The sequence below is a fragment of the Dipteris shenzhenensis genome, chromosome 7 (assembly GCF_047967505.1).
Source record: "Dipteris shenzhenensis isolate YYH24624 ecotype China chromosome 7, Dip_SZ_1.0, whole genome shotgun sequence".
Taxonomy (NCBI): domain Eukaryota; kingdom Viridiplantae; phylum Streptophyta; class Polypodiopsida; order Gleicheniales; family Dipteridaceae; genus Dipteris; species Dipteris shenzhenensis.
The window spans coordinates 38,283,762-38,307,045 of NC_141602.1; the positions used below are offsets into that span (position 1 = coordinate 38,283,762).

Here is a 23,284-nt window from a genome sequence, read left to right on the forward strand (position 1 = left end):
GCTGTCATCAACAGTTTTATGTCTCTCTTTGCAGTACTTTCGGGACCTGAAAATATGCATTGCAGACTCTCTGTAAAAGTACTGTGGGAACTGTTATTATACTACACAGTACTCGTTTGACCTGGGGACCCGTTTCATGATAGGGTCTGTCATTAAAAGAGAGATGCATGGGGTCCCTTTTTTTTTTTGGGGCAAAAAGGAGACCTCTATTAAGTAAGAAAGAAACTCGCTAGAGCAAGCTCTGTGCGGAAATACAACATGCTAAGCATGTAATGAAAACACCTTAGAGGAATGAGGTAGAAAGAAACCAAGGCTGAGGCTGAAAATGCCAAGTCAACCCTATAGAAGTCTCAGCAAAGAAGGGAGAGTCTCTCCAATCTCTGAGAAAAGTAACTCTCCTGGAGGAGGCTGCTCGAGATGATCCCTGCATGGTCGCTCAAATGGCCATCAGAGTTACTGGCCAAGATCTGAGAAGGGTGAACCTGAGAACCCTCCAGAGCCTCAGTGCATCTGGCTCTCCAAATGTGCCATGCTGCAATGCTAGCTAAGATCTCCCATGGAGAGTCAACCGAGGAATGAGCAGCTCTGAAGAGAGTGGTTGGAACATCCTCTAGAGAGCATGACTCCACAAGATGTCGTCGGATGTGAAGAGCCCAAGAGGACTCAAGTCTCTCAAAGAAGACCTGGGGCCTTGAAAGAGTGAGGCAAGCCATTGATCCCCAGGTCATGAAGAAGGGTAGGTGAACAAAAGTGCTGAAAAGTCTTGCAATACCCTTCCATATGATTCTCACCTGTTTGCAATCCCAAAGGCAGTGCTGTATTGTCTCCCAAAGCAGAAAGGCAACGAGGGCAAGAAGGGTCAGCTCCGAACCTAGATCTTCATTGGTTCACTGCTATCCCACCATGAATAGAAAGCCAAAAGAAGAGAGTGGTGGGATTTCCAGGGTCTTTGCCAAAAAATTTTCTGCAAGTCAATAGAAATCTGAAAGTTCTCCCAATGATGAGCTTTGGTAGGCCTCCAACCCCTACAGCTGAGCTGGAATTTCCTGGCATTACTGACCGTGTAACGAAAGAAGGGGATGCCCTTCTCTCCGTGCCCTTCATCTATCCATTCCCATTCCCCAAGGTCCCACTGCGAAAACTTAATTGGGACACCTCCATAGAGCCACAGTCTCCATGAGCCCAGGGCGATGAGAAGCGGGTCAGGATCCAAGTACCACTGTGAGAGAGAGCCATGCTCCATGAAGCCCACTATCCTGACTGGCTGAAACGGTACCTTCAACAAGATATCATTTGTGGATGTGGACAGATTGCGCCTCGAAGAAACATCAAAGACTAAGGCATCCTCATGAGTGTCACGAAAAGCAATCACCTGTAAAGGAACTCCCAATCTCTCTCTCCATCGACTGCTCGTTGCCTTCCGTCTCTCAATTCCTCAGTGCGTCAGTCCGCATCCTGACCTGCACGTCACTGTTTTGCGAGTGCCGTTGCCACGCCTTCGTCGCCAGCTGTTGCCCCGCCCTTGCAAACCTTAGCCTACAAGGTCTTGCAAACTAATAGGTGTTCGTTAGGTTAGGTTCGGTTAGTTAGGTCAAGTCAGGTTGGTAGGTTTGGTTACTTAGGTGGGGCTTAGTTAGTTAGTGGATTAGGTTTAGGTTTAGTTAGTTGGGCAAGGTTAGGTATGTACTAACTAGTTAAATTACGTTAGCCTTAACAATCCTAGGAGTCTTAGGTTGGTGCTATCCTAACAGTCCTAGGTGACATAGGGACCCCTCCCCCCCCCCCCCAAAAAAAAAAAAAAAAAAAACTCCGAATTTTCCAGTCTCTTTTAGGGGCTTTCCACAGCCCTATTTTAGCTCATTCGGGCCCCGTTTCGAAGCTTCCTCTGAAGGAGATGGAGTGAGTGAGAGCAAGAGAGATTTGGAGAATAGAAAGCTTGGAGACTGAAAACGTAGTTGCAATAGAATAGAGCAAAAGAGTACAACTCAAAGTGAGAAAAGATAAGGTTTTGTCCTAGTGACAAAACCTTAGTAGTCACTAACCATAGTTAGTGAACTAACTGCGGTTAGGGGAAAAAACCTCTTAAAGAGGGAAAAGTGTCCCTAACTAGCTTATTATATTACATTGGTCACTGCTGAATTATATCTATAATTCTAACACCCACCTGCAGTGCCAATGTCATGTACAAGGCTGATCAATCACCAAACGGATATAAGTTCAGGGCACTGTGAAATGCCTCAAACTTTTCACGTGGTAGTGCTTTGGTGAAAATATCTGCAACATTGTCATGTGTGGACACAAAGATCATACTGATCTCTCCTGCATGCAACTTCTCTCTGACGTAGTGATAGTGAACCTCAATGTGCTTCGTGCGAGCATGAAACACTGGATTCTTTGCCACTGCAATGGCACTCTGACTATCAGTGAGAATTGGAGAAGGATCCTCCAAAGACAGATGAAGATCAGCAAATAAACGTCTTAGCCAGACACATTCAACTGTTGCTGTGAAAGCTGCCCTGTACTCAGCTTCACATGATGAGGTAGCCACTGTAGATTGTTTCTTGCTCAGCCATGAAATGCAAGACTTACCCAAAAAGAAACAATTGCCACTAGTGGACTGCCTAGTGTCATAATCACCAGCCCAATCTGAATCACTGTAGGCATGCATCTGCAAGTCACCCCCCCTGGGAAATAGTAAGCCAAAAGACTTGGTGCCCTGCAAATAACGGAAGATGCGCTTAATTGCCTGCCAATGCATAGTTTTTGGGCTGTGCATGTACCTGCTCACCTGAGATACTGCAAACTGAATATCAGGTCTAGTGTTGCAGAGATATATGAGGCATCCAACAGCTTGACTGTAAAGTGTGGCATCAACTGATTCTCCTGCAGCATGCATTGTGAGTTTCAGCCCCGGTTCCATAGGAGTAGATATGGGCTTACACTCTTGCATATGTTAAATCTGTCCAAGAGTTTCTGAACATACTTGGACTGAGACATAACAGTGCCACGTCTCTCATGAGAGAACTGGATCCCCAAATAAAAGTGAAGCAGCCCCAAATCTGACATGTCAAAGTTGGTCTGCAAATTTCTTCATTGGACCCTGTGAGCAGTAAGTCATCGACATAAAGAAGGATGACTAATATTTCCCCCCCATCCATCTTGATGTAGAGGGTGCTCTCAGTAGGACTATTGTGCAGCCCCTTGCTGGTCAAAAAGGCATGTATCTTAGCATACCATGCACGAGGGGCCTGTTTCAGCCCATATAAAGCTTTATTGAGTTTGCATACTTGAAGTGCATTTGCTGTAATTTCAAAGCCCGGAGGTGGTTTGACATACACCTCTTCCAGCAAGTCCCCATTTAAGAAGGCTGTTTTTATGTCCAACTGATGAACATTCCACTCAAAATGGGCAGCCATTGCAATTACTGATCGGATGGTGGTCATCCGGGATGTAGGAGCAAATGTCTCCTCATAATCTATGCCCTTTTTCTGAGCATAGCCCTTAGCAACCAGCCTGGCCTTATATCTGTCAATGGAGCCATCTGGCTTCCGTTTGACTTTAAATACCCATCGTGTGCCAATAGCATGTTTACCCTGTGGCAAGTCCACAACATCCCAAGTCTGATTTTTTGCAATGGATTGCAACTCATCGTGCATGGCATTCATCCAATGCACATTACCTTTTGCTTCTTCAAATGTGGCAGGCTCCTCCTCATCAAGGAGAGTACCTGCATATGCTGATTCCACTGAATTAGCACCTTCCATGTGCCTTGCTGCACTGCGAGTCCTGCCAGGTAACGGAGCATCAAGTTTACTCTCCCTGAGAGTCTGTAACAGCCAGTTTGGGACTGTTTTTGCTGCATGTATGTCTGCAATTTCTTGCTGCACCACTTGTTCCACTGCCTGTGGAGGAGGCAAGACATCCTGTGGCGGAACTGAAGCATTTGAAGGTTGCTGTAAATTCTGATTTGGATCAGAAAAATCAGCAGGGGAACCCAAAGCAATGGGTAGCAACCCTTGAAAGACATCCTCTGAAGATGAAGGCATTTGAAATTCAGCCTGAGTGTGAGCTGAATTTTCAGAAAATATCACATCTCTACTTACAATGATTTTGCGTGTAGCAGGATTGTAGAGACGATACCCCTTGCTTTCTGCACTGTATCCAACAAATATGCATTTGATGGCTTTATCTGACAATTTGTGCCTAAATTCAACTGGCACATGTGCATAGGCAAGGCATCCAAAGACTTGGAAGTGATCCACTGAAGGCTTCCTGTCATTCCAGACCTCAAAAGGAGTTTTTGTTTTTAAAGCCTTAGTGGGAGCCCTGTTCAAAATGTAATTGGCACACATCAAACCCTCTAGCCAGAATTTATGAGGCATGTGTTTGCTTTTCAGCATGTGTTTGCCATTTTGCTGAGGGGTCAGCCTGACTGTGAGCTGATGCACAATACCCTTTTGCTTGAGAAAAGCATCAAAGTCTGCAGATAGGTATTCCCCACCTCTATCCGTGCGTAATGTCTGTATCTTGAGTCCGGTTTCATTTTCAACCATGGCTGAAAAGTGTTTAAACACTGTGAACACTTCAGATTTCTTTTTCAGCCCATAAACCCAAGTAAAATTGGAGTAGTCATCAATAAATGTGACAAAGTAGAGATGACCACCCAATGACGGAGTCCTCATGGGACCACAGACATCACTGTGTATAAGTTGCAATTTGCGAACAGCTTTAACTGAACCATCCTTCTTGAAGGGAAATCTATGCATTTTACCTAAAATGCACCCTTCACAGGCATGTGGAGGAGGTATCTCAAGAGGTGGTAATGCATCAACCATTGAAAATTTCTGAAGTGTCATTAAGCTATTGTAATGCATGTGGCCATATCTGGCATGCCATAATTCTGCATTTTGCATGGCAGCTGTAGGGGTAGAAACTGCCAGAGCATGGGCTGCTTTTTTCTCAAAAATATCAAGCTGGAAAAGCCCACGCAGCAGAGTACCAGATAACATTAAGGCATAGTTAGCTTCCCTGTCTCGGACAGCACATTTGTCATCCTCAAAGATGACCTGAAATCCCCCTCTGTTAAGAGTGGACACTGAAAGGAGATTTTTGGTTATTCCAGGCACATATAAGACATCAGAAAGTCTGAAAATTGAGCCATCAATTGCAGTGAGCTCAACTTCTCCTGTGCCACGTACTGAATATGAGGAGTTATTGGCACAAGTGACTTTCTTACCAACAGGAGGTGGATGCAAGGAAGTAAAAAGACACTTCCTAGAAGTGATGTGTTTGGATGCACCGCTATCAAAATACCATGTGTTCAGTGTTTCATTAACACTGAAAGCAGAGGCATCTGTAGAAGAGTCAAAGCTGCAAGTCAAAAAAGCATATGTATCATCACTGCAAGAGGCTGTACTATCCCGAGCATCTGGAACAGCCAACCTAGAATCTGAAATGCAAGATAAAAAGGCATAGTCTTGACCAACAAAGTTGGCTGTAGCATCCCCACTATCAGATGCACAAGGGGCTGAATCTGAAACAGCCATTCCTGAGCTGTTTTTCTTTTCTTTTGCAATCCTTTTCCTGCATTCTGCTATGTGATGACCTGGCTTTTTGCAGTAGTGACAAAAACCCTTCTTTTTGGACTTACTTGCATCACTTTTAGCCTTTTGTGAAGGCTGTCCTGACCCACTGGAAGGCTGATTTGCTGCTGTCTTTGCCTGTCCCTTTGTTTTTGATTTAAATTTTGAGAGCATGGCTTGTTCACCTGCACGTGAAGCCAAATTTTTCCTGGTCTGCTCTTCCTGAAGCAGAACTCCTATCAACTCATGAAAAGTGAGAGGATTTGCACCCCCCCTCAATGATAAATTCAGCGAAGTGTGAAAGCTGAGATAAGACTCAGGAAGAGAATTCAGAGTGGTTGTAATCATCTCTGAATTAGGAATAATTTCATCTATGTTTAACAATTGCTCTCTGAGATCTTGTAGCTTTGTGAGGTGGACTGACATGGAGTCACCCTCCTCCATATGTGTATTGCTCAACTCTCTTTTTAAGAAAGATACCCTGGCATCATTCCGTGCTGCATACATGCTTTCCAAAATATCCCACGCTGCCCTGGAGGTCTTACACGACCGGATATGCGGAATGATTGATCTTTTCACTGAAAGAGAGATGCATGACAAGGCTAAGGCATCCCGTGAATCCCATCTCTTCTGCTCTGGAGTATTGACTGTAGCTGCACCAACAACTTGTCCTGCAGCTGCACCGCACCCTGTGCACGACCTCTTCCACCTCCTTGCTGAGGAGGGGTAGCAGGTGCAATATCTGCTGGTCGGATTTCATCCCCATTGACATAATCCCATAAATTGCGAGAAATCAGAATATTACGTACCATGAAACTCCAGAGGGAGTAGTTGGTACCATCCAACTTGTCTTCCTGTGAAAGACCACCGAACTGGAACTCATTCTGATTTTGATGGGCCATATCTGAGAAAGAGATTGAAGCAGATACAAAGTTGAATTCCCTTACTGGGAATAAAATGCACAACTCCCAAAAACACAGCCAAGCCCGGGCTGTATATGCAACTTAGATTTTTGTACTTGAGCTGTCAGAAATCTGTCCAAGCATCAAACTCTCTCCAAAATCTGCCAAAAGTGTTCCAAACACTCCAAGAAAGGCAGTATGTACTGAATACTCCAAAAAATGCTCTCTCAACACAAAAGCCCCAATTTGTGGCTAGAAATTGCAGCCAGAAAGGGGCAAAATTACTAAAAGCCCCAAATCTGCAATTTTTAAACAAAAGCCCCAAATTTCAGACTAGATCTGCAATTTTGCTCCAGATGTAGTTCCAAACTTGCACAATGATTGCAATGTCTGCAATATGCAAAATGCCCCAAATGTACTTGCAGAATACTGAGCCAAACAATGGCTGTCTGCAAAATTTGCCTGCCAAAGATCACCTGCTAGTTCTCTTGTACAAAACCAAGGAGGTACCTGCTGTACTGAAGCAGATTCAGTACGGAACAAAACCAAGGAGGTACCTTCTGTACTGAAGCAGATTCAGTACGGAATTACTGTACTGAAAACAGTACGGAAATGCCGTACAGTTTGTACGGCACTGTACGGCTGGTACGTCGACAGGTACGCAGACTGTACAGGAAAGACCACCTGTACGAAAAACAGGTACGAATACTGTACGGCGACGATGTACGGGAGCTGTACGGCGACGATGTACGGCACTGTACGGAATTGTACGGCGACGATGTACGGAGCTATGCGGAACTTGTACGGCGACGATGTACGGAATTGTACGACGACGATGTACGGCCAACGATGTACGGTGAGCAGGTATGTACGGTGCAACTGTACGGCAGAATCCCGTACAGTTGTACGGGCTGAAGCTGGACGGGGAGGTTGGAGCTGAATGGAGCAGGGAGCACGGAGCTCTTGAACCTTGCTCTGATACCAAATGAAGGAGATGGAGTGAGTGAGAGCAAGAGAGATTTGGAGAATAGAAAGCTTGGAGACTGAAAACGTAGTTGCAATAGAATAGAGCAAAAGAGTACAACTCAAAGTGAGAAAAGATAAGGTTTTGTCCTAGTGACAAAACCTTAGTAGTCACTAACCATAGTTAGTGAACTAACTGCGGTTAGGGGGAAAAACCTCTTAAAGAGGAAAAAGTGCCCCTAACTAGCTTATTATATTACATTGGTCACTGCTGAATTATATCTATAATTCTAACATCCTCAACGACCTTTCTCTCGAGCCTCTCCATCGACCTTTTTGTGTTTCCACACACTATCTATGGTGCTCAATATAGCATGGAATTGTTGTCCATTTCTCTTTGCCGACATTCGAGCTCCTTTCTTCAGGGCCAGTCACCATGCCACTGAAGCGTGTCCCTTGTGATGTATTGCATGATAGTGATGAGGCTGCTAAGTATGAGCAAGTGCCTGCCACAGTGGTTCCATCTACTGGTGGCACAGAGGTTCCTTCCTCTCAGCCTCTCTCTCCTGCATCCTGGGCAGCGCAGACACAGTTTTTGGATGCCCTTTCCTCTATGCTCCAGGGTGCTTTCCACCAGATAAGACAGGAGTTCAGCCAGCAGCTTACTAGAGCCATGGCTATGCAAGATACCGCTTTTGCCCAGATGGGACAACAGATTGGTCAGCAGATCTTATTTGCCATTGCTATGCAAGATAAGGGTAAGTAGCCCGCACCCTAGCATGGGGATCAGTCAGATAGCCATGATGAGTTCTCCGGCCCATGCATAGAGTTTATGGCTGATGCACGCCGTGCGTATGAGCATGTACCCCAACATGGGGATTACACTGATTTGGGTGATGCTTTTTTTGTGCCGCAGAGCACTTTCTTGACAGATACCAGGCCACCTTTTGGCTCACAGTTTCTTGCTTTTACGCAGGCTGGGCCATTTATACTGGGCGACCCTTTGGGTATGCATTCATTCAGTACTGCACCCGTGAGCGTGCTTGGATCTGGTTTTGGGTTTCAGGGCAGTTGGAGTGGTGGATGGAGACTTATATAGTCCCTCAACGTATTCCACCTAAAATCCCCCTAAGGGCCTTTAAATTAGCCCATTTCCCCCTTCATTACAAGCATCCCTTCCCATAGAATTTTGCCCACAAAATTTTACAGCCTGCCTGTCCAAACGGTGCAGAAAACAGCAACTACTAGTCCTGGGCAAAATTCTATGGGAAGGGATGCCTGTAATGAATGGGGAAAATGGGCTAATTTAGAGGCCCTTTAGGGGGATTTTAGGTGGGACATGTGGAGGGACTATATAAGTCTCCATCCACCACTCATTGTAGCACCTTTTGATGTGACATCTAATCCTATCACTCCCACCTCCTTCCTCCAACATGCTGCCTGTTTACAGCATTTTGCTGTGTAGTGACACCACCAACCTGATGCACGGGCTGTGTTTGACTAAAGGTGTTCACTGACGGAGCCATAGAAACATGCAGCCCTGGCTGAGTCTGGCACCCCTCTGAAAAGATGGTGCGGTGAAAGCCCTGTAATGAAGAGGGAAAATGGGCTACTTTAGAGGCCCTTTAGAAGGATTTCAGGTGGGACATGTGGAGGGACTATATAAGTCTCCATCCACCACTCATTGTAGCACCTTTTGATGTGACATCTAATCCTATCACTCCCACCTCCTTCCTCCTACACTCTCCCCCCAAGTCTCTCTCTCTCTCTCTCTCTCTCTCTCTCCCTCTCTCCCCCTTTCCCTTCTATCTCTCTCTCTCCTCCTTTGTCTCCCCTCTCCTCGTCCCCCTCTCCTACTATCTCTGGCCTTCACCAATTCAGCCCCTATCCCCTTCATTGCATCAATTCTGCATACATTATACATAAAGAAACTTTGGTGGACAGAACGTGAAAAATTAAGTGTAAATGTATACAACTTTAGGACGAAATGCTGTAGATATTGTAGCTAGCAGTGAATAAATTTTGACTGTTTGAGCTGATTCACCTGACTTAATTTGCTGCGGAGATCCTTATGTGGTCACCAAAGAGTATGTAAAAAAAAAAAAGGGTAATGTGGCACTCATGCTGATTCACCTGACTTAATTTGCTGCTGAGATCCTTATGTGGTCACCAAAGAGTATGTAAAAAAAAAAAAGGGTAATGTGGCACTCATGTATGCCTCGGACATTTTGCAAAATGTAAAAGACACCAACTACTGTCTGAGTTTTAGTTTGTAATCTATGGAATGTTTGACATGCATGGAGATATCTATAACTGTGTCTAGTACTAGACGCTGAAAGGAATCATCTGTCAAAGTGATTTTTAAACCAATATTATTTTTCAAAGCTTTTTCCTTTTATTAACATTTATAGAAAGAGTTAGAACTCTCAAGATGGCACTGGTATGAGTTATTATATTTGGTGGGATGTTTAGATTGTCCTATGTACCAAAAAAGAGCTTTTGACTTCCCTCTTCTTTACCATGCTTTACACACTGCTTTTGTATTGCAATTTGATTGTGCTGGGTTGATTGCAGGTCTTCAACTTGTTTGACACAAAACATAACGGAATGCTAGATTTTGGGGAGTTTGCAAGAGCACTTTCAGTATTTCACCCCAGCGCTCCTTTGGAGGATAAAATAGATTGTATGTCTCTTTTCTTTTTCTTTTCTATTTTTTGGGAGGGGGGGGGGGGTGGGGGAGATAGTGTTGGTCTGTTTAAATCATTTTATTGGTGGGCAGTTTGTTATTGTCCTACCAGGGAGTATTTCGCTCTTTCATGCGAAAGGAGTTTATGAGCTACATGTGATGGAAGGCATGGATTAGAACCATTAAAAATTAAAACTTTGTCAAAAGCACACAAGGTTCGAGTAAATATCTTTTTGGTGAAAACGGGTTAAGGAAAATAGTCGTTCGCCTTTACATAGGTGAAAAGATAGATAAATATATGCAGAATACCCGATGTCCTTAAAAGATCTGTGTTGTAAAGCTGCATCTACTTATCGTCGCTGCTCATGCGATAACTCTAGACTTACGCTACTTCTACTTCTCTCTTCCTTTTTCTTATTTGTCACGGGCGATGGCTTTCTTTATTTTCCTCCCAGCCAACTCTCAGGGACCTGATGCGTGATCATTCTTGATACCCATCGTTAATTCCTTCATCCTTATCCCTGAGACCCACAATTCCCTAGATAGTTCCTGACCACATGTCTTCATTTTAGGCCCTTACTTAGATGCATCCTTTTTCTCTTGGAGTTCCTTTAAAAACAATTGCCCCTTGGCAATCTGCACATTTAGATGCACCTAGGCCCTAGCCCTATTAGAACTACCTAGTCAATGCCATTACGCCCTCACCTAGGACCTTGGCAGTTACTTCTCTTGACCATTTAATTACGCACATTAACTATTACAAAAGTTGGTCATCTAAGAGAAAATGCCCACCGATCTATCCAAGGTCATGCTATCTCGGCTAGAGCATAACATTCCTTCCCTCTTCAAGCATCAGCGTCCTCGATGATGAAATCTGGGAATGCTCTCCGTAACTGGTATACGGATTCCCAGGTAGCTTCGATAGAGGCTGACCATGCCATGCAACCAACACCGTGGGTATCTTCCGATTTCGTATCTGCATTGTTCCTCGGTCCAGGATCCTTGTTGGTTTGCGCCTTGCAATATCCTCTATCTCCTGAAACAAAACCACACCTTCGATTAGTGAGTCACCTGTATGCAAAAATTTCTTTAAGCGCGAAACATGAAAAACCGGGTGCACCTTACACCCCTGTGGCAATTCTAATTTATAGGCTACACTGCCTATTCTCTTTAGAATTAACCACGGCCCACAGTATCGAGGTGATAACTTAGCACACTCTCCTGAAGTCAACGACTTCGAGTGCGAAGGAATTCTGAGAAAAACTTTTTCTCCTTCTTCAAATACTCTTATAGACCGATTTTCATTCGCATACACCTTGGCTCTATCCATAGCCTGGCGGATATTAGCTCTCGCAAGTGCTAACATCTCCCGCATCTGAACTACAAAGTTCGCGGCACTAGGCACTTTCTGAGGTACTCCAACTATAGTCGGATTGGCTGGTCTATAACCATAGTTCAGCTCAAACGGACTGAACCCGGTAGATGAATGTTTCCTATCATTGTAGGCAAACTCCAACAATGGCAACCACTTGTCCCATGTATGTCGCCTCAATGACACATATGCTCTCAGCATATCCTCTAAAGTCTGGTTGACTCTCTCCGTCTGACCATCCGTCTCAGGATGATCCCCACTACTCATTCCCAACTCAGTCCTTAGTGTCTCAAATACCGCTGTCCAAAAATGACCGGTAAATCTGACATCTCTGTCTGACACTATGGATCTAGGCAATCCATGCAGACGAAATATATGTCTAATGAACAAATCCGCCACTTGCGGGGCACTAACAGACTCTCTAGTCGGAATGAAGTGAGCCATCTTGGTTAGACGATCAACCACCACAAGGATAGAATTATACCCTCCTTGTGTTGCAGGTAGTCCTACAATAAAGTCCATGGAAATGCTCTCCCACTTACTTAGTGGTATTTCCAAGGGCTGTAAAAGTCCGGGTGGCTTCACCCGCTCGGTCTTACTTACCTGACACGAGAAACACCGTGTCACATACTCATGAATATGCTTTTTCATCTTTGGCCAAAAGAAATCTCGCTTCATGAGGTCATAGGTCTTCTCGACACCTGGATGTCCCGCACACGGGCTATCATGGCACTGTCGAATGACTCTCTGCCTGAGATCATTCTGACCAGGTACTACAACCTTGCCATTTCTAACTAGCATACCATCTCTTATGGTATATCTTGCATAAGTTTGGCCTTTTCTGGATGCCAGGTCATCCTTTTCACTTTCCCCGGGTTTTAACACATGAGCCTTAGGCCATAAGCTCTGGAGAAACTCGTCCACCTTCTGAGTTTCTCTGATCTCGGTCATTAGAGCACTCTCAAATACCGTGAAACTCAGGTTGTGCATAATGCGAGACAACGCATCAGCAACCTTATTGTCTTTTCCTCTTCGGTACCGAATCGTGAAATTAAACTCCTGCATGAGCTCTGCCCACCTAGCTTGGCGGCCCCTCAAGTCAGGCTGTTTACAAAAATGTTTCAGAGTATCATGATCCACATCCACATAAAACTCTGAACCATACAAATAATGTCTCCATGTTTTCAAAGCATGGATAACAGCATACAACTCCAATTCATGAGTTGGCCAATTCCTTTGAGAGGGAGAAAGCTTCTTGCTTTCAAAGGCTACTGGCGATACTATTCCGGAATATCCTTTGATATGCCTTCTATAAAACTGGACAAATCCCAAGAATGATCGCAACGCGGTCAGACTCTGAGGGATTGGCCAAGTTAGTATCGCAGCCACTTTCTTCGGATCCATTTCTACCCCCTGTGGAGTAATTATGAACCCTAAGTACTCAAGCCTAACCATACACAGTATAGTTTTCTTTTTATTCACATAAAGACTGGCTTTCCTCAAAGTACTGAACACTATCCTTAAGTGTTCACGATGTTCAGTAACACTTTTATTGAATATCAAGATGTCGTCAATAAAATGTACTACGAACTTTCCGATATACGGACGTAGTAAATCATTCATAAGCATGACGAAGGTCGCTAGAGCATTGGTAAGTCCGAAGGGCATTACCAAAAACTCATAATGACCAAACCTGCTTCTAAAAGCGGTTTTATGCACATCCTCGGCTCTAATCCGGATTTGATGGTAGCCGCACTTAAGATCTATCTTGCTGAAAATCACGGCTCCATGTAATGCATCTAGCAAATCATCAATCCGAGCCATCGGATACCTGTGCTTAACAGTGATATTATTCAATGCTCTGTAATCTATACAGAGGCGAAACGTATCATCCTTTTTCCTCTTTAATATCACTGGCGAAGCAAAAGGTGAGAAACTTGGTTGAATCTGCCCCAACTTGAGGTATTCTTCCAGTTGCCTACGCACCTCCGCTTCTTCAGCAAAACTCATCCTATAGGGAGGTCTATTTACATGTTTTGCCCCCGGGATCAGTTCAATCTTATGCTGAACTTTCCGCTCTGGAGGTAACCCATAAGGTAGTTCATCCCTAAAACATTCAGAGAACTCCTCTGTTATAAGATTAGCCAGCTTGGCCATCTCACCACTTTGCGTAACATCAGTGCTAGTCGAAGAATCATTCACCGACTCTACCGATGCTGTGCAAAGGTACAAAAACTCTACTTGAGCCTTTCTGATTTCCATCACGGAAACCAACGGTCCCTGAGGTATATCTTTTTCACCTCGCAAAACATAAAGCACATCATTCATCTTGAATTGATATACGTGCTTTTTCCAATCAATGGTTGGATTCTTCGTAGAATGCCACGCCATTTCCAGGGCTATATCAGCATGAGCAAGCTTGGTCATTTCAAAATCAAGCTTCTCAGCATAGTCCTGAATCCGAAGCTCCAACTGGGTAACCCTTTGGTCCCATACTTCAGTTGAACTTCCATCGGCCATCCTGACTGTATACGCATAGTCAGATGGACTTGTCTTTAGTTTCAGCCTCTTCACGAGCTTGGAGTTAATCACATTGTGAGTTGACGCTGAGTCAAACAACACAATGACATCATGACTGGCCACTTGCCCTTTCATTTTGATTAACTCCGTATCATTGAAGGCTGTATACCCCGTTGCTGCGGGCTTAGATAGGATGTTATCAGGTGCACTCGTCACTAACTTAGCAACAGATACACATAACAAACAAGGTACTAACCTCTGAGAAGGTCCCGCCAGTTGCATCTGCATATGTTCCGCACTGGGACTCTCCTGCATTTCTACGTCGCATTCAGATATTATCATATTAGCCGTGCGACGATCTTTATTCAGTGGACAATCCTTCCACTGATGTCGCTGAAGGCAGCCGAAGCACAATCCTTCTTTTCTAGCTTTCTCTTTTTGTTCAGGGGTCAACGAGGACTTTGACCAAGCCCGGGCTGCCATTGGAGTTATTTTCCTTTTCACCCCAACGGTGGTACTTGTTTTTACTGGTCCCTCAACCGGCTTCACCTGCTTGGTTGGCCACTTGGCTGCGAGACACTTGTCTTTGAAACCCATTTCCTCTGAAATCCCCCTTTTCTCGGGTGCTCATACTGAGTCCCTGCCTGCACAAATCCACCAGATCTGCCTCTGGCATCCTCATAGTTCAGGGCTACTGCTATAGATTCATCTAGTGTAGTCACATATTTAGCCCGAACTTCCATTTTGATCTTGTCTTTTAACTGAACCGACATAGGGAGAGGGTCTGTTATTTTCATGACACATTCTCTGAATTTGTCAGTGTACTCTGCCACTGACAAGCTCCTCTGACGAAGACTTCTATAAGCATCCCAAGCTCGGGATTCTTCATCAGGTGGGAGAAAGTGTTTCTTGAATTCAGCTTTAAACCCTTCCCAGGTGGTTGGAGTAACTTGATCCTTCTGTTGCTTTATCCACCATCTGTCCGCTGCCTCAATAAACAGGTGTGTGGCCTCGCGGATTTCTTTAGATCGGATCTAATCTCACAAATGGCGAAGGCTTCTTCCCACTTGTGCAACCAAACCTCGATCACATCAGAGCTGCGCTCGGTCATCCGACCAGCGTACTTCTCCGGTCTATAATTAGCGATATTAGGCACTTTGACCCTTGCGCGCTCTAAGGAATGTACACTGGGCTCTGGCTCAGCTAGAGCTTTGCCCTTATCAATCCTAGACGGTCTAGCCGACAAAGCTTGCACCATCTCCCTAATCTCATTTTGACCAGCATTCACTTGAAGTTGCTGGTTCATAATCTGCTGTAAAGTATCCTCTAATATTGAAATCCTACCAATCAATGTAGGTGCTGCCTGATGTGACATCTGTTGGGTAGATTGTACTCTAGACTCACTAGGATTCACTCTTGAATTCTGCCCTTCTGCTTCCATAGGTTCACAGTGGAAGATGGGGTTTTTTTTTTTCTCTCTTCCTTTATTGGGGTTTTTTTTTTTAAATTTTTAAAAAATATGATGGATTTCCCCCTTTTTCTTATACACAAAAAAGATAAACAACAGTCCCTGCTGTAAGAACGAATTAACTGCAACTCAGAATATTTCCGAAAGACAAGATGCTTCCTGGATTCAAGTCCGCCATCACGTGTGCGTTGATCGTCAAGAGGGATTGAAGGCTCGCCACCAGTTGTTCGTTATCGTCTGTTTGCGTTGATTGAAAGTAGCAGCTAGTTGCCTGCGTAATGTTCTTCCTACTTGTTGTCGTTTCTCTTATCTAGTAAATCTCTCCACTTCGCAGGTAATTATCACGATTCAGCCCCGTTACCAGCCGCTGCGTCAAGTCAAGCCTCAAATAGCGGGGTGTCCTTCCAGACTTTCTGCATGATCGACAAAGCCAAGGAATGTTGGGGAAAAAAATTTCGGGTTTTATTTCATCGTCGCCTCCTGTTCCGCTATCCCGCTCTCTTTTAGAAGTCTTACGATGAGCAAATTGTCGCAACCTCAGACCGTCAGCAGGACGTGATTGTCTTCTTGTCACGACAGCCAGCAATCCTAATTTGTTGTAGATCGTGCACGTCGCTCATCCCGTATCCCTTGATCCTTCACCTGCTGTCCGTCACAAAACGACGGATTCTACCTTACCTTCGCTCTGATACCAAATGTAAAGCTGCATCTACTTATCGTCGCTGCTCATGCGATAACTCTAGACTTACGCTACTTCTACTTCTCTCTTCCTTTTTCTTATTTGTCACGGGCGATGGCTTTCTTTATTTTCCTCCCAGCCAACCCTCAGGGACCTGATGCGTGATCATTCCTGATACCCATCGTTAATTCCTTCATCCTTATCCCTGAGACCCACAATTCCCTAGATAGTTCGTGACCACATGTCTTCATTTTAGGCCCTTACTTAGATGCATCCTTTTTCACCCCTCTCTTGGAGTTCCTTTAAAAACAATTGCCCCTTGGCAATCTGCACATTTAGATGCACCTAGGCCCTAGCCCTATTAGAACTACCTAGTCAATGCCATTACGCCCTCACCTAGGACCTTGGCAGTTACTTCTCTTGACCATTTAATTACGCACATTAACTATTACAAAAGTTGGTCATCTAAGAGAAAATGCCCACCGATCTATCCGAGGTCATGCTATCTCGGCTAGAGCATAACATGTGTTGTACCAGATTTTGCAGGGTTAACAAAATTTCAACCTTTTGACATGTTTAAACAGCAAGAATAACCTACTTGCACACAACACTGCAGGGATGGTGTGAGGATTTTATTAACCCTGAGAATCCTTCAATTGAAAAAAATGGATCACCAGAAACTCTATGATTTCTGTCCTTCCATGGAGTCCAGAGTGTCCAATAGCGGACCCAAGAGGAAAATAAATCAAACTCCTGTCGAGGTGGGTGAATTCCAAACAACCAAAAAAACTTCCAAAAGTGACACTTGGAAATTTGGTTCACAAGCACTTCAAAAGAAATCCGAGGAAATCGTGTGTGTGGGAGCAATGCCAAAGGAGATGAGACACGGATTTGCGCGGAGCAAAGCATCTTCGGAAAACAGCCAGAGCTGTATGTCTGCATGCTAAAAGCTGCCCAAATGGAAGAACCCCTAGCAAGACCCTCCATAAGAAAACTTGTTGTCGAAGAGGAATCTTAGAATTCCAAATCCCTCTGTCTCTTTCGCCACTACTTTGTAGGACGATTCATTTGCGAAAACCCAAGGTAAGGGCAAAAGAACTTTGTACAAGGAAGATACTATAATGTGAGACAGTCGCAAAGGACGGCATGTCGACCGTGGCAAATGAAGGGTCCAGTCCTAAATCCGATCCTCAATCTCTAATGGGTGTAGTGGCTGAAAAGACTGAAGCATAAAAGCAATATTGCACCATATAGGACGATAATGCATGCCAAGAATGTATTTTGCAGCAGCCCAAGGAAAAGAAATCTGGGTTCCATCATCATGAATAACACCTGCAACCGAATGAATCCCTTTGAGACTTGGAAAGTATGAGTGTTGAGGCTTCTGCAAAGCCAGCGGGGGGGAAAAGGCCTTGACCAATTTATGCTCTCAGCTCGTAGAGAATTTCCCTGTAAAGAATCCCTGCCATGCCATTCCAAATGGGAAAGGATGTGTTTCCAGTCCATCAACACATGGGATACCAGTGGACAGCCTTTGTATATACACACGTATGCGCATCCATACATGCATGCGTGTGTGCATCTATATGGATTCATGCAATGATGTGATGCATGCATGTATGCCAGGAATGCTTAGGATGGATATGTAAAGGGACCACTATTTTGCATTCTATGCTTTAGAAGTGTGGTTCTTGGATAAGGATGTTTCTTTCAAAAAACGGCCTTAGTGTTAGAAATGACCCAACATAGGGTACGCACAACAGAAGACTGATAGAATTGCCCAGGAGCTCACACAGTGTGGTGTGGGGTGTGGAATCACAAACTTCTTAAACTTATGTGCATAGAATAGATGTGCGGACTCATCAATAGACAATGAACCAACCAGATAGAGAAACCACCAAAACAATATATTTCCATCCAAAGCTATGGACACGATACAAAAGAGAGAGATCCAGAGTCCCACCAATGGTGTGGTCCTCTAAACTTACCACAAGGTCCTTCTCCTATCTGCCGGTTATCTCTAGACTTGAGCCTGCGTGCTCCACCTCGAGCGTCTGTAGACTTTCTGTCCAGATTGGTTCTCTCTAAGAGGTGGTGATTTATGAAGACCTCAACCCAAGCACTTTTAGCATTTCTTGGTGCGGGTGTGTCCTTGCCGCCAATCTGTGGTTATTCCCTTCTTTTTTTCGGGGGGGGGAGAAGAGATGTAGTAAATGAGGAAAAGGACCCAAGCAAACTACTACTTGGTTGTGCAAATCTACTGTGTTAGTGAAACCTCCTTAGGAGGAAGACAATTAAAAAACATTTTATGCCTTGGTTGCACTGAACTTGACAAGATACACCAAAGCATCCTCACGAAGTACTGGCAGGTTTATATCACAAATAACGAGGCAAAGCGAGAATATTGCAATGGTTTGCAATACACCATTAAAGAAAAGAAAGTCTCCAAGTCCACAAAAATTCTTTGGAATGATCCTAAGATTGTGGAGTCACCTTGGCACATATTCTCTAGAACATAAGAGCATCTAGCCTTGTATATGGGAAACTCTTGAACATCTTCCAATGACATTTGCGCCTTGATGTGATAAGGATGACGATGGGTAAGCTGATCCTAATGTAGGTGGGTGATCTTTGGAATGAAGTTTTGGGAAAGCCATGCTACGATCCCTATGAAGCTTGCATGAATTCATAGGAAGTCTAATAATCCCTTGCAATGGCGAGGGATTTTTTCAATCTCCATGTGCAATTACAAAGTGTTGAAACCCCTTACCACTTGTACCACGAAGACCAACCAAAGAGTTCAATGATATGAGACAAGCTTTTGTTGTCTTGAAATAGTAATGCCAAATATGAATAGCGAGTGTTATGGTCCTACCATGAAATCTTTTTTTTCGTTAACTTTGAATCTTTTTGCAAAGATCTGTCACAACTCACTTCTCTCTGATGAAATATTTTTTAGCGTTAACTTTGAATCTTTTTGCAAAGATGTGTTACAACTCACTTCCGGGGAGTGCCCGTGCCCATTTGACTACAAATCTAGTAAATGAGCATAATACGGGAGAATTTAGTAGTTCACTTGTAATGCAAAACCTCCTTCTAGCTCTTCATGTACTATGGCAGAATACTGAATCCGTTTACATCAATATTGTTTTGAAAGGCCTATGTCAAATGTTGGAGGCTTGTCTACTATGTGAAATTTCTTAAGCTGTGTAGTCCTTACAAGATATAGCTAGGTCTAACCAAGGGTAGGCATATACATGAATGTTGAGGCATCGGCTAATACATGATGGGGTTGGGCATGAACATGACTATTGAATGAACTTGGGTCTTGGACAATAGAGACTATGGTAAGCTGAGATCGGCTTGGCAAGAACCATTACAATCTGTTTTTTACCCACCAAGTTGGTTGTACGCTGAACCCACTACCATGTGGCAAAGGTGGGTATGCATGTACTCATGTTATGATATGTGGCCATGGTAGGTGATGTTACCTTTATGGATTCATTCCATAAGAGAATGAAATCCTGTAAATGAAAGGATATAATTAGCCTCAAGCTGATATATATTCTTACCTTGATCATGTGTGTACCTGTGATCGCTAGAGTATGTGTGGGTGTGTGGATTTGCATGTGTGAGAGCATATATTTATACAAGGTCTACACCCACTGTTAGGTGCTAATGATGTCAATGGGATGTCTTAGTAGCTAGTCCCTGCTATGTGTGATGGAGTTTATGGTTTTCAACCTTATGAGTGACTATCATGAGATTGAAACTGAACACTGTGTTGTGTTTTTAGGGAATGAGTTTGGACATGTTCTTGGATTCATCTAGATATATGCTTCTGGTGTATTAGCGGACATGCCTTGTGAAGTTTTCGTCCATGTTGCTGCATGCTAAATTGCGATAGATTCTTTCTATCTTAAGTGGTGTGTTGCCCTATCAGCTAGATGGTGTAAGCACTTTTTTGGATGCTTGTTTGGGAGAATCTAAAATGAAATCGTATAGTCTTCACAAGCAGTTGTAGCTTGAATGAAGAGAATGTGGACTACTTTAGTGCTAGCCTTTGTCATGGTTGAGTCCGCCCTTCACCTTCGGAGTGCCGACAGAAACTCAGTTCGAATACCTTCGTATAAATGGATGCTCAAGTGTGGGGGTGTGGATTTGTATGTGTGAGATCATGTGTTTATGCTAAGGTCTACACCCACTGTTGGGCGTTAATGACGTCAGTGGGGATGTTATTTTAAATCGTTTAGACTTCACAAGCAGTTGTAGCTTGAATGAAGAGATTTGGATTACGTTTTGATTAGCCTTCTCCTTTAGTGCTAGCCTTCGTCATGGCTGAGTTTGCCCTTCACCTCCGGAGTGCCGACAGAAACTCAGTACGAAGACTTTGTATAAATGGATGCTCAAGTATGTGTGGGTGTGTGGATTTGTATGTGCGAGAGCATACTTTTATACTATGGTCTACACCCACTGTTGGGCGCTGATGACGTCAGTGGGGATGTCATAGTAGCTAGTCGTTGCTATGCGTGATGGAGTTTATGGTTTTCAATGTGATGAGTGACTCTTGTGAGATAGAAACTGCACTATGTTGTGTTTTTAGAGGATGAGTTTGGGAATGTTCCTGGATTCATCTAGGTATATGTTATAGTAGCTAGTCCTTGCTACGCGCGATGGAGTTTAGGTTTTCTACCTTATGAGTGACTATCATAACTGTTTTGTATTTTTAGAGGATGAGTTTGGGCATGTTCCTGGATTCATCTAGATATATATATTAGCTTTAGAACTAGATTCTGTTGAAAGAAGAAATTTATATTGCTAATAACAGGTTGCATGAGTTGTTAAAATATTTTTGACCTTTTCGTCGGACACACACCTTATTGATTTTTGTCCCAAGAAACATATTCTCCCACTGTGGGAAAAAAGGTATTTCTGTCTTTGCAAACTATGCTATTCAAGCGTATGTATGTGTGTGTGCGTTTCAAGATGGGGGAATTTGGAGTGTCGATTTAGGGATATTGCTTCTTGTACATTCTTGATATCCATAGATTTATGCTGAAACCCTCCATCTTGTAGCGAGCTCACTTAGGGAAAGAACCCTAACTACTGTTGTTCCAGTTTGTGGGTTTCTTCCATTTTTCTTGTTTGTTATGGATTGTCTTCTCTTTTACTGCTATGTGTGATGGGGTTTATGGTTTTCAACAGAGTTACTATCATGAGATTGAAGCTGCACTGTGGTCATGTGGATTCATCTAGATATATATGTGTTATGGATTGTCTTCTCTTTTAACCTGAGTAGGAAGATGTTTCGTTTTGGTAGATTTGACTGTTGGTCAATGAGTGTGTCAGGCCCAACGGGCTTATGCCACATGGACTTGTCATGTTTTGAATTCTTAGTTTATAATACTGGTATTTTTTCTGCAGTCTCTTTTCGTCTGTATGATCTGAAACAGCAAGGTTTTATTGAACGGCAAGAGGTATTCTCTTTCCGATGAAATTCCTAAATTCTTAGCATAATTGTCAATATTTCTCTGTCCATTATAAACGAAGCCAATAGGATGTATGTCTTTAACGCCATGATTTTACATTACAAGGATAACAAAGTGTAATTTGTAATGTGAGAGCAGCCCTTGTGCTGTTAATGTTGTGTCCCATGCCAAGGGCTTGCTCGAGGAGTTGTTTTTGGCTTCCATTACATGCATGATGTATGTGCCATAGCAATGTGCCACCGCAAGGTGCGATGAAGTCCACAATAAAGCTATATCCCTCTTGGATTTGACAAAATCTTGTCGTGTGCACATTCCAAAACAATCTATTACTCAGTATTCACTGCTTCGTCATTACAAAGTAGGCATAGCTGTTCCTCCCCTGGTATCTGCCAGCGTGCCATCTGCCCTCTTTTAACAGCCTATGTGGCTGTTTGAGTATCATGCCCTCGTTTTGCAAAGAAGATGGCCTTATATGATGGGTATATATGCTGTACATAGTCACTTACTTTGGTGGACACCGCATTGCCACGACTCCAAGTCCAAGACCATACCTTGCAAACAACCTTCCCATCTCCACCTGAAGGGGGTGCATAGGGGAGGGCCTCTACCTCTTGTCTCTGAACCAGTGTGAGCCTCGAGTTGTTTCGCAACCACCGTAGGACTTCGCCTCTCGAAATTGCGAGAATTGTGTGGACTGGCAGCCCTTGTTCTTTGCAGATTTATCTGACTACACTCTCCATCTTAGACAAGCCCATCTCAGATAATTGTTTGGACTGGCAGGCCTTGTTCTTTGCAGATGTATCTGACTACACTCTCCATCTCCATTGATTTATTTTTACGTAGATAGCTTCCGAAACAGCTGTCATTCTTTGTGGTGTGGCTTGATCCAATGTCATGTGTGTGAGAAAAGAATGGAAGCAAGAGCAAGAGTGAGCAAAAATGGAGTGAGTGAGCTGAACGTAGTTCACTCCCCAAAGTGTATTGAACTGAAGTGAAAGTACAATGAAAGAGATGAGGGTTTTGTCCAAGTGACAAAACCCTATCTAATCACTAACCGTAGTTAGAGATTAGACTGTGGTTAGGGGGAAAAGCCTCTAAGAGGGAAAAGTGCCCCTAACCTACTTATTACATTACATTGGCCATTGCCTAGAATATAATAATAATTCTAACATCCTCCTGCAGTGCCAATGTGGTGTACAAGGTAGTGATCAATCACCAAAAGGAGATAAGTTTTGGGCACTACGAAATGCCTCAAACTTCTCACGTGCAAGTGCTTTGGTGAAGATGTCTACAACATTATCATGTGTTGACACATAGATCATACTGATCTCCCCTGCATGCAACTTCTCTCTGACATAATGAAAATGAACCTCAATGTGCTTCGTGCGAGCATGAAACACAGGATTCTTTGCCACTGCTATAGCACTATGACTAATAGTGAGAATTGGAGAAGGACCCTCTAATATGAGACGAAGATTAGCGAGCAAACGTCTCATCCAAACACACTCAACTGTCGCTGTGAAAGTTGCCTTGTACTCAGCTTCACATGAGGAAGTAGCCACTGTAGATTGCTTCTTGCTCAGCCAAGAAATGCAAGCGTTGCCAAAAAAGAAACAATTACCA

The 23,284-nt window shown here is 43.7% G+C and overlaps 1 protein-coding gene across 5 annotated transcripts in view; it reads left to right on the forward strand.

Annotated features, from left to right (window-relative positions):
* Nucleotides 1-23,284, forward strand: part of LOC147900317 (calcineurin B-like protein 3) — a 111,902-nt gene that overhangs the window by 32,311 nt on the left and 56,307 nt on the right. For all 5 annotated transcript variants that reach the window (XM_087377265.1, XM_087377264.1, XM_087377262.1 and 2 more), the window contains 2 exons: nt 10,022-10,130; nt 21,597-21,649. In XM_087377265.1, coding sequence (XP_087233391.1) covers nt 10,022-10,130; nt 21,597-21,649 — 162 coding nt within the window. The remainder of the gene's footprint in view (nt 1-10,021; nt 10,131-21,596; nt 21,650-23,284) is intronic.